Source organism: Ambystoma mexicanum, chromosome 3p (assembly GCF_040938575.1).
Source record: "Ambystoma mexicanum isolate Mex_15411 chromosome 3p, UKY_AmexF1_1, whole genome shotgun sequence".
NCBI lineage: Eukaryota > Metazoa > Chordata > Amphibia > Caudata > Ambystomatidae > Ambystoma > Ambystoma mexicanum.
In genome coordinates this window covers 665,868,584-665,883,686 of record NC_090925.1, presented here as the reverse complement: position 1 = coordinate 665,883,686, position 15,103 = coordinate 665,868,584, and the positions used below count along the sequence as shown (strand labels likewise).

General features: G+C 44.7%; 1 protein-coding gene across 1 annotated transcript in view; it reads right to left on the bottom strand.

The window, feature by feature from the left end:
- LOC138579584 (keratin, type I cytoskeletal 9-like) overlaps positions 1-15,103 on the bottom strand; it is a 117,121-nt gene that overhangs the window by 51,894 nt on the left and 50,124 nt on the right. The window contains exons 11-14 of the mRNA XM_069649855.1: positions 11,592-11,624; positions 10,993-11,025; positions 10,296-10,328; positions 9,870-9,899 (exon numbers count right to left, since the gene is read on the bottom strand). Of these exons, the coding sequence (XP_069505956.1) occupies positions 9,870-9,899; positions 10,296-10,328; positions 10,993-11,025; positions 11,592-11,624 (129 nt within the window). The remainder of the gene's footprint in view (positions 1-9,869; positions 9,900-10,295; positions 10,329-10,992; positions 11,026-11,591; positions 11,625-15,103) is intronic.

Below are 15,103 nucleotides of genomic sequence, written 5' to 3'. Positions count from 1 at the left end.
GTGGTCCTTGGACGATTTGTACCAGCCTTCACTCACATCTGCAGAGTAAAGCATCTGATCAGCGGCAATCAGGCTTAATTTTATCTGTCCAGGGCTCGTGACTGAAAGTTTTCTTGTCAAGGAAAATTCCTAATGAGACAGGGAAACCACCCTTGAATCGTTCAACAATCTTATCAGAAATAAAGTGTATTCCTCCTCTCTAATAGCTCTAACATCAACACAGTTGAACTAGTCCTAAAGTCAAGACTGGGCCAAGAGATAATCTTGGGAGCAAGAGATGCTTGGAATCAGAGCGGCCTGCTGGTATCCAAAATGTGCCCCCAGAGTCAAGAAATTTGATCAGAGAAAATCCTAGTCCCGGGTCTGAATATCGCACCATCGTATCGTATTATCAGTGATGCCCCTCTCTCCACTAATATGTGGGCTATGGTCCCGCAGACCATCTCCCAAGTTTTCTCAAAATGGGAATCCATCAACAGGGAATCTAGTAGGTTCCCAGTCAAGCTTACTCTCTTGGAACACTAGGAGATTCCACTCTTTTACATCAGACCCCAGAAGACTTATGATTGTTCAGAATTAAGATTTGATTCTTTTTCAGGAAATGTGGCTGACCTCTGCTTTGGGAATTGATGGGTATACAACATTTCAACAGCTACCTCTGCATTCGGGAAGGGGTAGATGTGTGGGTGGTCTTTTTGTTGCCTGCAAAAAAACGATTTCTTCAGCTTCTCGAAATTACTCTATAATGAGAAACAGGGCATTCTGATTGAGAGAGTTGGGAAAACTGGCGGCCACTCACTCCAGCGTTAAATAGTAATTAATCTGTACTGGAATCCGCAGGCCACCCATCTACCTGTTTTTCTGCAAGATTTGTCAGACTGTCTAGTTGAGTTTTCATCTCTCTTTCCCTCGGATGACATTATAATGACGGGAGATTTGAACCCCTGACGTGTATCAACCAAAGATATCATGGTAAAAGCCAAATTTAAAACAAATATTGGCAACGTTTGTCCAAACTTCATGAGGCAATGGGATCTTTGGATGCTCAATGGGAATGTTGTGGGGGACCTGCCAAGCACCCCTACCTGGCACAGGTTAGGGTCCTTCTCAACGCTAGGCTACTTTTTTGTGTCCAGGAATATCTTTGACAGTTGCCTCAAATTGGAAATTGCTGATGGTAACAGAGATGATCATCGCATGTTGATTGTTACACTGGCCTGGGATTTTCTATTTACTCCAATCTCCTATAATTGTGTGATTTGCTTGTAAACTCTGCTGGTAATAATTGGAGGAAATTTGATAGATGGGGTTTGACCCTCAGCAATAACCTGGACAAACTAGTTAAAAAGATGGTCACATCATCAACTCATGTTGCGCTGTGAGCCAGCTAGAGTTCCTGTTTTTTTATTGGATCTGAGTCCCCAAATTAACCATGTCCAAATAAAACATGTGACACACAAGCATTCTTATGATGCCCAAATTCAAGAACAAAATAAGCTCAAATTCCAACAAAGGGCAAGTCTAAAAAAGGGTGGTTTTGACTAAGAGGTTCTTGAGGAATATCTTAGAGATCTAAATAGTAAATTCAGGAACTGGATTCGTTCACACAGGCACTCGATATACCAACAAGATGGTGAAAAGATGTTAGTTGCATTAAACTCAAGAAACTCCCGAAATGTCTGGTCCTTAATGGGCTCTATGAATAATCAATCCACTAATAATCAGGAAGCCATACTTCAGGAACATGTATGGATTAATCACTTCACTGAGGTATACGGACCTTCAGACACCTTAGTCCCTATGACAGAAGTGAAGTGTATGTCACCCCTATCCTTTTCTTGCGAGGAAATTGAAAGTCTGATTAAGAAATCATCTACCTCCAGAGCAGCTGGGCCTAATGGATTGAGTAATTCAACCCTAAAATTGAATCCAGTTCTCTGAGCAAGGGTTCTTAAATCTCTCTTTGACAACATTTTGTTGTCAAAGGAAATACCTGAGCCCTGGAGATCGTTCGATGTAATTCCCATCTGTAAAAGCAGCCTTGAACTATCGTCCCATTTCCATTTTAGACGCAGACAGCAACATTTTTGTGGGTCTAATATTGGGTGATGTGGAGATTTGGGCTAAATCACAAGGCATCGTACCCAATCAAAAAACTGGATTCAGAAGGGGTCTCTCAACATCCCTCAATGGGCTGGTTCTTAGCTACATTAGTGCTCAATCCCTTATGAAGGGTGGCTCTCCCCTCTTCGGAGCCTGGATAGACCTGTCACAGGCGTTGAACACTATTAAAGGAAATCTTCTCTGGAAGAAATTGAATGCCTGGGATGCTCTGAACAACCTGCTCTCTATTCTGATCGAACTCCATCAAAACTAAACAATGCGAATCAGCACATCTAGGTCAGGCTCATTGATGGGTTCTATTAAGATAGACGAGGAGTGCAACAGGGTTGCCTGATTGCCCCTTTTCTCTTTATGTTTGACCTAAGTCGATGGATGCAAAACAAAGGACTAATTTCCCCAAATCTTTGAGACACTAAAACAAACTGGTTGGCCTACGCTGATGATGTAGTGGTTTTAGACCACTCACAAGCTGGGCTGCAACTCTTACTATCTGCATTGGTGGACTATGCCAAAGGTAATGACCTATAATCAACCCAGAAAAAGCTAAGATGTTGATCTTTAAACACCCAAAGAAGGTCTTAAAATTATATACTTGGGATCTGGAGAAGTGCCCGATTGATATAGTCTCAGAGATAACCTATTTGGGTGAGGTTATTAAAGCCTTCCCGACTATGGGCCATCTTCTGGCAGCTATTAAGGTCCTTAATCTGGGGTCACAGATGAAAAGAATCCATCTAAATGTCTGTAAGTTTTCGATCCAACCTCTGGTGAGGTTTTATATAGGTAAAGTGGTTCCAGTTATTCTATTTGGCCTAAACTCTAATCCGTTATCTGTTAATATATAGTGGGATGAGATTGAGGCCAAATTATGGAAAAGGTCACTGAATCTGCCAAATTGTGTACCCATGGTATGTTTAAGGTTTGAATTGGGACTAATATCTTTCAGGGCTATGATGGATAGGAAATGGATATCTATGCTCAGGTTAATCTTAGACCCGCCAAGGGGATCGATATGTGAGGAAGTGGCAGTATCAATGCAAAGAAATGCAAATATTTTCCTTAACAATCCTAGTTTAAAATGCGAGGACATCTTGGTTAACTAAGATTGTTCAATGGAACTCCTCATCCAAAATCCAGGGAAAGTTAAAGTATGTATGAAACAAATGGATTGGATAAGGACAGTGGACACAATTAGGTTGGTGGAGATATCAAGATCACATACACGCACAGACAAACCTAGGTCTTTCCTGCCCCCCTATTTAAGCAAATCACCTGATCCAGTCATTAGATCAGACATTTTAAGGTTTAGATTGAATCTGTTCCATACACTGGAAATTCTGTCTATAAGAAAAACAGATATATATCCAACTGCCATCTGTGAGAAATGCAATGAAAAAGAAAACCAGTCACTCTATCATTTATTATGGAAATGTTCAGGTACCTGGGCCTTTAGAGTGGCTAGACTCTAGAGATTAGCCCATGATGTAAGGTGGCTGAATTCAGACATTTTCTGGGATAGACTATCATCAGGCAATGAAACTCTTCTGACTTTGGAGTTGTTTTCCTGCTAAAAGCCTTTGCTTTGGGTGGGGGGATGAATTTCAGTTAACAAAACTGTGGTTGTGATGTGATGAATCTCTGTAATGAATATGTTTCTTTTCTTTTATTTTAACTGCTACTTCTGTTTAGCCTCAATGTTTGTTTTTGTTAAGACTGTTTGGGGTTTTCTTTTAGCATTTTCTTGTTTGTGTTCCTGTTTTGGTATGAATTGTAGGAAATTGTTAGGTTCTAAGTGTTAAAGTCATAAACTGGTTATTTTGTTTTCTAATATGGTTACAACACTATAAAAAAAGCGAGCTGTGTGGGAAAGGAGGGGCAAAGGTATAGAGCACACTGGCATAATGGGGGTCCCTGCACCCTCCGTGGTGCAGAGGGCCCCGCCAGCACATGTCCTCGGAGGGGGCCACAATTGGAGAAAAAGAACATGTAAAAAATATATGTTTAAAAAATATATAAAGGCTGCCTGTGTGAGTGTTTGTGAAAGGTTGCACACAAATGTATGGGTGGCTACCTGGGTGTGCTTGTATGGTGAAAGGGTGCACACTTAAATGTATAGGTGGCTGACTGTGTGAGTGTATGGTGAAAGGGTGCAGACTTAAATGTACAGGTGGCTGCCTGGGTGTGTCTATGGTGAAAGGGTGTACACTTACATGTATGGATGGCTGCTTGGGTGTGCCTGTATGGTGAAATAATGCACACTTAAATTTATGTATGACTGGGCGTGTGTGTGTATATGGTGAATTGTGTGTGTGTGCTTGTGTTCAGGGGCACAACAAAACCAACATTTTGGGGGGGAGGCTAACCCTTCAAGTTTTGGGAGAGGCATTAACTTCACGGGCGGTGGGGGAGGGGCAAACTTATTTGTGTGGGGGAATCTACCTTCTTGACACATTTTAATGAGACTATTCTAGTGCAGCTTCAATGTTACAAGCGGTTCATTCTTACCTTTAAGTCTGAATGCACCCACTTACAGACTGCTGTGAGAATGAGCGGTATCATGTTCCCTCTCTACCTTTCCAATCACTCCCTAAGGCATGCAAGTACTAAACCATAAATCACAATTTCAATTGCCGAAAAAATGTGGCATTTCAATGCAGGTGCTAACAGTGAAATGCTTTACATCAGTAATTGCTGGGCCCTTGTTAACAGCGAAATGCAGGGGCAGTTTAACATGTGTCCTGTTCTGTCTGGCAACTGCTCTGAAGGTCAGCCAGGTTGAGTCAACAAAGCCCAGAATTTCAGGGGTGAGTGCTGAAGCCCAGTCAACTCAATGGTGTTACAGTACTTGTGTTTAATGCCTTGATTACTTATTGGTAATCTTCATTACTCCTAGTCCTATTCTTCCTCGTCTTAGTACGTGTGTATGAGGCAGTTCTTGTGTATGAGGTACTCTGCCTCATACACAAGTACTGGGATGAGGTGGATGTACATGGAGGTAATGCCCGATTTAGCTACCTGTAATCTTCATTACTCCTAGTCCCACTTTTCCTCATGCCGGTACATACCTATGAGGCAAGGAGCCTCAAACGTAAACTCTGGGACAAGGAAGAGGGACGTGGAGGTGATTCTGGGCCTAGGAACAGATTTTGGAGGTTGGGGTAGGGGTGGGAGGGAGACAGGATGCGTGGGGGTGGGATTGTGCAATAAATCATAATGGCTGTCCATGTCCAGGCTTAGCAGGCATTATACGTGGTATTAGTGGCTAGAGAGACATTTTGGTGTAGCTGATCTAGTCATTCGTCAGTTTGGTATGACTTTTTTTAACTCTGCATTTCTGATAAAGCAATCCTGCTAAGTGTAATTACCTGCTGCATTCTAGCCGTTTCTTACTGTGGATTTGTATATTTTTCTGGGCATCTGTGATAAAAATGAAATTATATGATATATAAGTCATTTACAATACACCTGTACACAAGTGTTTCTTGGCGTGACAAGACAAGGGAGGGAAGATAGAGGACAAGACAAACAATCTTACTAGCCCTTGTGTCATTCAGATAGTGCAAGTGCAAGAATGAGAAGTGCAAGTGGAAAGGGAGGGGGAAGTGCAAGGGAGGGGGGGACAGTCAGTAATGCTCTGAGTAAGTGCAGCCAAGGCAGCACGGCTCTGGGTAGTGCAAGAACAAGGGACTGTAGGGTTACAGTTACAGCCTCTAATTGCATTGTAGACCTGGAGGCAGTGCAAGGGTGACTGATCAAGAAAGAGCCTGAGACTCTGAGGGTAGCTAAGCAACCAGTTGGTACAGCAGACAGGTGGGTCAGGTAGGTCAGCAGGGAAGGGAGAGAGAGAAAGCAGAGGAGAAGAGGAAAGTTTTGAGCTGCTTCTGGAACTTCAATTGGTCCAGATCAAGTTTGAGAGGGGAGGGAGGCCTTTCCAGAAGGAGGCACCTGCAGAAGAGAGATCTAACCCTTAGATAGTTGGAGGTAGCTGAGTGAAGGGCTCGAGAAGGAAGATATTTTGGGAGAGAGCATTGGGTGTAGTGCAGGTCCCAGCCTCAGAAAGCCTTGTGGACAATGCAAATGGTCTTGAACTTGATCCTCTCAGCCACGGGAGCCAGTGGAGAGATTTCAGGGATGGAGAGATAAGATCCTTGGGCTTGAGGCCAAGGATAAGTCTCACAGTCCTGCTCTAGATTAGTTGCAGAAGGCGGAGACTAGAGGATGGCAGATTGAGAAAGGGGCTATTGCAGTAGTCCAGCCTAGAGAAAACCAGGGCTCTGCAGACAGTGAGCCTCTGGGGGGAAAGTGAGAAAAGGAAGTGTCCCTTTAAGGAGGAGCAGCTGGTAGTAAGACTACTTGGTGACGTCTGAGATGTGAAGAGAGAAAGAGAAAGTGGAGTCAATGATGACAAGTTTTTTTGACTCGAAGGAAAGGTGAAGGAATAGTGTACAAAGTGTCCAGCCATAGTGAGAGAGGGAAAGCAGGGGCAGGGGTCCCAATGAGAAGGATCTTCATCTTACTTGCATCAAGGCAGAGATCATTGGAAGCGCACCAAACCTGATAGACAGTCGGCAATGAGCAAGAGAGGACAGGAGCATGAAGGAAAGCTGAGATTCATCTGCATAACACTGACAGAGGAGAAGGTAGAGATCAGATGAGCCTAAGGGGAGAAGGAGAGGTTGAAAAACCAGGGTGAGAGGATAGTGTCCTGGGGAATGCCACAGGTAGAGAGTGTGGTGGCGGAGAGAAAGAAACCAAGTTAGACCTGAAGGTGGGGGGCATTCCAAGAGGGAGGAGGTCAGCCACTCCAAGGCCTGATCATTGATGGCCAGGTTCTCATGTAGTTGATTGATCAGGATTGCGTGGTTGACCATGTCAAAAGCAGAGGAAAGATCAAGGAGCATGAAGACAGAAGGAATGCTGGAATCAAGGTTAGAGAGCAAATCTTCAAGGGTTTTCAGGAGAGCAGTTTCTGTGGTGCTTCTGGCTGCTCTGAAGCCAGACTGATGGTCATGGAGACAACCAACATATTCAGTGTGGAGAGTAAGCTATGAGGTGGCCAGCTTTTTCAAGAGTTTGCCCAGGAAAGGGGTGATGGAGGGTGATTGGGTGACAGTTTGCTGGGAAGGTAGAATTGGCAGACGGCTTCTTGTGGAGTGGCTGCACGTTGAAGTGCTTAAGGGGAGAAAGTGGGACATTCCAGTGTCAAAAGAGTGATTACAGAAATCGTCCGAGGTTGGTGCGAAGTGTCAATATGGTCCTTGATGGTTTTGGAGGATCAGGGAAGCACCTATTTGTGTGACACTTTCATAGATCATACTTGTCTAGAAACCTTGTCGGGTATTGTCAGAGAGAAAGCAAAAGGAGGAGGAGAGGTAGAGATGACCAAAGTGGGGCCAAGAGGAAGAGGGGGAGGAAAAGGAGACAGAGGACAGGATGTCCTGAGTTTTAGCAGGGGAGTGAGAGGCCAGAGCCATACAGAGGGGCTGGGAGGTAACAGGATAGGTAGAGGCTGCAACAGGATTGACCAGTTCCTTGCAGATTTTAAAGAGTTTGGCTGTGTTGTTAGAGGCCACAGAGATGCAGGCTTGATGAATGTGTGCTCTCTTCTTGATGAGTGTTATTGCTTCAACTGGCATTTTGGTGCAACCAGTCAAGGTATGTCTAAATGTAGCCTGGCATGCTTTACTTTAATGTTATTACGTGTCTAGACTGGTCTATATTGTGCAGCCAGTTGGACATTTTTTCAATGTGGCATGGCATTTTTAATAGCAAAGCATTAATGTTCCTGTGCACTGTTGGTGACTTGCATGCATTGGATTGGTGTTACTCTACAAAACAATTGTAAACACTTAAGCTTTTTAGGCAATTCTTCTCAGAAAGTGTGCTGTATTTTGCATCAAAACACATATTTATATCTTTCTCCTAGTGCAGTGTGCGCCACACCACTTCCTCAGCAGGTCTGTGCGTGTTGCACAAGCATGATATTCTAAGCTGGCCCACAGTGTGACATGATCCGTGATTTGTTCCCGAGCAGGGTGGCCCCCCTCAGCATGGCTAGCAGGGGGGCCCCCACATTTTGTATTACGCCACTGATAGAGCTGAGAGAGAGGTTAGCAGGGTAGAGGGAGTGAGAAGGAGGAGGAGAAAAAGAATGTCTTAGGAGTTTTCTAGTTAATATTTCAGCAGCATTTGATACTGTTAATCACTCCTCCCTTCTTATATCAACTTAGTCTCCGACATCAGCAATTCTGTGCATTCCTTGAGCATCTTCATCTTTTATGATTGAAGGTGTTTGGGTAATATAACCCAGGAAAGCAACAAACATACCCCTCTCCAGGTGGGAGCCCCCACCACTCTCTGCAACACTCTACACCACCTCTTTTGGTGAGCTTGTATCTATGACTACTTTTTGCAGAAAACACTCCCATTTTCTTCTTCTTGCCCTACCTTACCACTATACTATTCACATGAATTTCTGTCTCTCTGCTATCCACAACTGCATGGCACTTCACAGTCTCATGTTACGCTCCTCAAAGACTGAAGTTATCTACCTCCCGCCTGTAATGCCTACTTCTGCATTCCTCCCCCAAATGCTTCCGACCTCCTCAGATCTACCTGCAAGGCTTGCACCCTGAGATTCCTCTTTACAAGGGACTCAACCTTCAACATTGTATACTGTCCACCAGTACTGCTGCAAAACAGATCCTAATGATCATTAGACACATCTGTTCTCAACTCAGCTCCTGCTCGGCCAAATTTCTCATTGGTATTTTTGCTCTCAACTGACTTGATCACTGTTGCAACCTCCCCTTCGGCCTCTGGCTCTACTCCTTGGGCTCCTTAAACAAAGATCTGAACGTTTTAGCTTGCATTCTCTATGACCTTACCCATTCCCCGCAAACCTCTGCCCACTGCATGCATGTCGGCTGGCTGTCAAAGCATCATCAAGCCCTTCACATTCTTCAGACTACTCCTCTAAGTCTTTAACTCTATACATGGGCTTGCTTCCCCATCTTGCTACTTCTATTTCCCGCTGCTCACTACCATGCACGCTTTGTTCTAATGTCCTGCTTAACCTTACTGTCACCCAATCACAATGGGCTGCCCTCGCTTCCACTCCTACCCCCTCATTGCTTCCTACCAGGAGGGCTCTTTATCAAGATGATATCTACTATTCTAGCATTCAAATAGGCACTTAAGCAGCACCTCCTCACCCCTAAAGATAACATTTTCATGGACCCATCTCCTTATCCCTCAGTCATAACCTCCTCATTGACCATTTCCCTTCCATCTGCTGTACATAACATTGGCATGCCTACTGTTGGTCCATTTATAAAGCGTTTCTGTTTGAAGTAGTATGTGGCCTACTGTCAAATAAAAAACAAACAAATTACTTTCGTTTTCAACTTCTGAACCAGTTTCTGGCTCCTCATCTGTGTGATGACAGCTCTCAGTATTTGGTAACGGTAGATCGTGTCCGAGATCAGCAGATCCATTCGCAAAAGGGCCTGATTTTGTTAATCTGACCACATGCCTCCTGCTGCGCTTGAATGAGTAACTTCCAGTACAAACACAAATTCGTGTTAATAGAGGGGAGTGTGGCTTGCTGCACCACCTGCTGTAAGAATTGTCAAATGACACGGCAGGAGAAGACTCCGGATGGCCTGTGCTAATAGGCTAAATTCACTTTATGAGTATCATTCCATAACAAAGCGAGAATTGTTTTTAGTTACAAAATCTCTTACCCCACCGAGAAGACCGCCAGTAACACCACCCTGGAAGACAAATAGATTGTTAGGCTGGTCTGAAAAGAAATCCCTCTTCCACCGCTCTCAAACCATAAGGCATCATGGAAAAATATGTTACGACACGGTCCCTAAAATGGTTTGCAATACTGCTTGGTAAGAGGAACAGTGATCAGTATTAGCGGGGGGCGGGGGGGGACTCAAACATTGCAAAACCTGCTGTAAGGAATGGCAAGTATGCCCGAAGTTATTATGAACATAAAAAAGTGGAAGACTCCATTAGCAGCAAGGATCATGACACATTACAAAGCCTGCTTTAAACATAGGCCTTATCTTAGTGGATCTTTGGGTGAGAGTTTTGCAGTCTCAGCAGAATCCCACCTCCCTCCTTACTCCCAAAAGTAGGAAAAATAATGTAGGTTTTACCACAATTCCTCCGACAGCATTCACAGCACCATTCTTCAGGAGGAATGAAGAGGTCCATTATTAGAAAGGAGACTATACATTATAACACAGAGCTCGAGATATTGAAAGATTGACATTTCCTCAGCCCACCACAAATCACTTCCTTTTACCCAGGCATGGCCGCCAATACGTCTGGGTTGCAGCAGCAAACCACCTAACGAGTACTCCAGGATGATAAGAGAGGATCTTATTGCAGGAAGAGTAAGGAAAGTCGCAGAAACAGACCTTGCAGACTACAGCATAGTCTCATAACTGCATTTTCTCTACATATATTTACTTACTTATTAGGATATTACGACATTCTGATAACACTTTCTTTATAATACATTTGCATTTCAACATTACCAAACCTTTTCGATTTCTAGTTTTAATGAGCACTGCATCCATCACTGTGCTGCTCGGATTGTAGTTGGAAATGACTAGTTCATGAAACCCGATCTTGTTTGGGAATCTCGGCACTGGCAAAGCCTACTGTAATAAAGCTACCCCCCTCGAGGAGACGTGGGGAGCAGTGTAAGAGTAGGGAACGATGACACACTGCAAAGAAGGCTGTGCATCAACATCTGCTTGAACGTGTGTGTGAGGCTTTCTGCTCCAGCAGAATACCCTGCCCCGTACCCCTCACCCCAACAGTAGAGAATTGAAATTGATGTTTTACCACAATTCCGCCAGCTAGGCCTACAACGCCGCCCTTGAGGAGAAAGAGAGATCTGCATTAGCAGGAAGAATGGCACACACTGCAAACTTGTCTGTAACACATAGCACCTGATTTTAAAAGAGTAAGGTTCTCTATACCCATAACAACCACCTACCTTCCCGGGCGCTGGGCCCACTGAATCAGGGTTACAGAAATAGAATATGTATGCACAGAGCAATCCAAGAAATATTAGGGAAGGTGTCTTCAGAAAATGCAAATCACACAGACCAATCGCATTGGGGCATGGTCTGATAATGGCATTCTCTCAGCACATGCACAATATTACTAGTTGTGTTCATACAGAATCAGTAAACGGTTTCCTTCCATGAATTTCTATTTACATATGAGTTGATTTTTTCCATGTATACATGCAATGAAAAATCCAATGATTCCTCGTGTGGAACGATGCTCATTTCCATTTAGCTATCACTGTTTCTGTAACTCGTCATCAAAATGTACTTAACCACTAAAACTGCCTTCTCTTGTCAATCGCCGCCGGGTTCCCTACATTAGAAGCAATCATTTGTAAAAAGGCATGTTGACATCAGAGGCAGCCTTACCAAAAGTCCACCGACTGTATTAAGAATCCCGCCCTGCAGGAGAAAGAGACAGAGCATTTAAAGAAAAGAAAACTCCAGAGAAAGACGCAGGAAGCACAGTGCCAGTACACATATACTCGATAAGCTGGGTTATAAAGCACTCTGGTGAGTGAGCCTGAGCTGCCCACCCATCTCATTGCATGGCTATCTCTTTGTACCCTCCTCAGGCGGGTGTCACCTAGCGGGAAGTTTCAGAAATAAAAGGTACCTGAAAATAGTCAATGATCCTCCAGGTGAGAATAAACAGTAATGACAACAAACTGGACCAATAGATCGAGGATGACAATATTCTCTTAAATTATTCTTTACTCACAAAATAATTTTCTTTCATTACATAAATTACACCAGTCAATTTTCATATCTAAAAATGCTCACAATCTTTGACCCCATCAGTTACTGTCACGCCACTTACCTGGAGACCGGGGTCCTCTGCACCTACTCGCTCTCCTCCCTCTTTGCGGATCTACCCGCGCTTTTGCCTGCGGGGATCCGCCATGGGGAGAGCTTCTGGGGTTCCCGTCGGGAGTCCTGTGCGCATGCGCGCTCGATTCTGCACATGCGCAGTAGATTGGGCCCTCTCCACGGCGAGAGCTTGCGTTCCGAGCCTCGCTTTGGATGTGCCGGCACCCAGTAACGAGACGGCTTGCATTTCAAGCCTCTCGGGTGCCGGCCATCCTATAAAACGAGCCTCAATCAGGGGCAAGTCGCGTCTCAACGCGGTTTTGCCCTGATTGTGTTTTTCGCTTGTTTTGCTGCCTACCTGTTCCGGCCTTGCTCAGTCTCCCGCTCCTGCCTGAATCCCTTCTTGGGTTCCTGCCCCAGCAGTGGATTTGGTCCTTCTCCCCTTGGGGTCTTGGTGTCCCTTTTGGGTCCCAGGGTTCTACCTTTTGTTTTCCCCCTGGTTCCCCCTTCTCTGTCCTTTCCCAGTCCTGCTTCTGGGTTGGGTTCCCAGTCCTGTTCCTGGGTTGGTTTCCCAGTCCAGTTTCTGGGATGGTTTCCCAGTTCTGTTCCTGGGTTGGTTTCCCAGTCCTGTTCCTGGGTTGGTTTCCCAGTCCTGTTCCTGGGTTGGTTTCCCAGTCCTGCTCCTGGGTTGGTTTCCCAGTCCTGCTCCTGGGTTGGTTTCCCAGTCCTGCTCCTGGATTATCTCCCAGTCCGGTACCTGGGGTTTGGTTTCGTTGTTCAGTTCTTGGGTCTGGTTCCCACACTCTGCCTGAGCTGTCACCTGTTTCCTTTGGGGTTTTGAGTCTCCCAGCTGCTTCCAGTCAGACCTTCCACCTGCCTGCCGTCCTTGTTTCTCCAGTGGTTGCGGTTGTCCGGCTCTACCACCAACTTCGGACCTCACAGTCTATGGACATTCGACATCTGCCTCTCCTGTCAGTACTTGCACTGTCCTGACGCCACGCAAATCAGGAGAGTGCGTCCCGTGGCGTTGGGAGTCGGTGCATCTTCCACCTTGTTTCAACCTTGGGTGGCGGAGAGGCCGGTTCCTCGCGTCATTCGCTCATCGCAAGAAAGTCGTCAGTCTGGCAGCCACGTCAAGATCTTCTTCCAAGTCTTCAGGTACGCTTCACTCATGTGATACCCATCTTAACAGTTACACACACTCATACATTCATACCAAGAATCTCTCTAACTCCATCAATGCATGGTGTCATCATCAGTATCACCATCTAGCACAGTTTGATTAACACAGTGTTCTTGCACCCTTTCCTGTGTACATGAGTGCCCATCTGTGTATGCTACAGAAGATATACAAGTCGACACGTGTTTCGGTCGGTCATGCAGGGCATAACACCTCTTGCCCTTGTGTTGATCCAACCTTCATCAGGACTGAAACAATGTAGTCAATATGTCTTGCTTCAACAAATGGAAAGGGTGAGCACCACCATCTCCACTACATAGTTGCTGGGGGGAGTACAGACATTCTGGGTGATGTCCCATATAGGCTCTGTCAGTTGAGAGAACTTTTTTTTCTTTGGCTCTTGTGTGCCAACAACCCGTTTTATCCTGAAGCTCCTTTTTAAGCTGTTATCCAGAGCCTCATTGGTCAGTTGATCGTGTCTCATGTCAAGCAGGAGCTGTGGTGTCCTACTGACTAGCCTCCTTACTGTAGTTAGATACTTACAAGCTTGATGGATTTTTTATTCTATGCCATCCAGGTGAATCTTGGTCCACATAGATGCGTGAGTCTCTTGCACTTGTTTATTTTGTAGAGGCTCCGGTAACTGTTTCTATTACACAAGTTCATTCATGAGCTTTTCAACTTATTCTCCTGCTGCATATAGCCTAATTTATGTAAATATATTCATATTGTGAGTAAAGGATGAATTAAGAGTATATTGTCATCCTAGACCTATTGGTCCAGTTCATTGTTATAACCTAGAGGAAATTCCAGTTCCTGGACAATCAATCAAATGCCCTTTACTACACTCAGAGTTGTTGGGCATTGTGACGGGTATACGTACTTTCATTGTGGTCATGCCGTCCTGGCAATGGCATTGGTAGTGCTGTTCGGGGATAATGGACTCCGATCTTAAAATTCTCTTAAATGGATGCAGTAACTTCGGACGCTCTGCATCATTGCAGCAATATGCTAGTATTTAGCAAACACAAAGGCATCGTTCTTCTTAATGTGTGTGGGGACAGTACGTGTAGAAAACATTTACCTGGTACCAGTGTTGTGGAGGCGCCTGCAGGCACACATTGCATGTTTTTACTGCATCCACGTGTCTTACTCATCGCCTGGGATAACAGTATGCAAACTAAGTGAGATTCCTCACATCCCCTACGTCATGTCCGGTGGATATTATCCACCTTCCACCTTTTAACTTCTTCTTGGACCACTAAGTGATGCACACATGTAAATTCCCTTTCCGTTCTTTTTTCCTGTGATGGCAATTGCAAATGGAATTACAGGAAACGTCTCTAGTGCCAAATATGTACGTTCACCATCTGGAAACTTGGGGCCTGATTTACAAAAGCATTTTTTAAATGGAAATGTCCCACTCAAAAACTCTTTATAAATCAGCCGCTTAATATTGGAATTCCACATCCAGAATCTCAGCATGGGCTGAGGCGTGCCTACGCACACTTCCCAGCATCAAAGGGTTAATGATCCTCAGTAAATAGGCTGAAGGTCTGATTTACAAAGCATTTTTCAATAGGATGTTCCCTGTTCGAAATCGTTTTAGTAAATCCAACCCATCCTCTATAAATAACCAAGGCAAATGGAAATGGCAAAGTTCCATGCTATCTGATAAGGAATGAAGGGAGAGAGGACCTGGCTGTCAGTTTGGACACTTGAATTAAGTAGGCTCTTCAACATCTGCCTCCTTATGCAAGTTGACTGATTGTGCATGACCCCCTATCCACCCAAGTGTATTGTGCCCTTACCATTGTTTCTCTACTACGCTCTTGGCTCCCTGTGGAACATTGTGCACTATGCAGGCAAGGCTCCATGTACCGGATAAAAT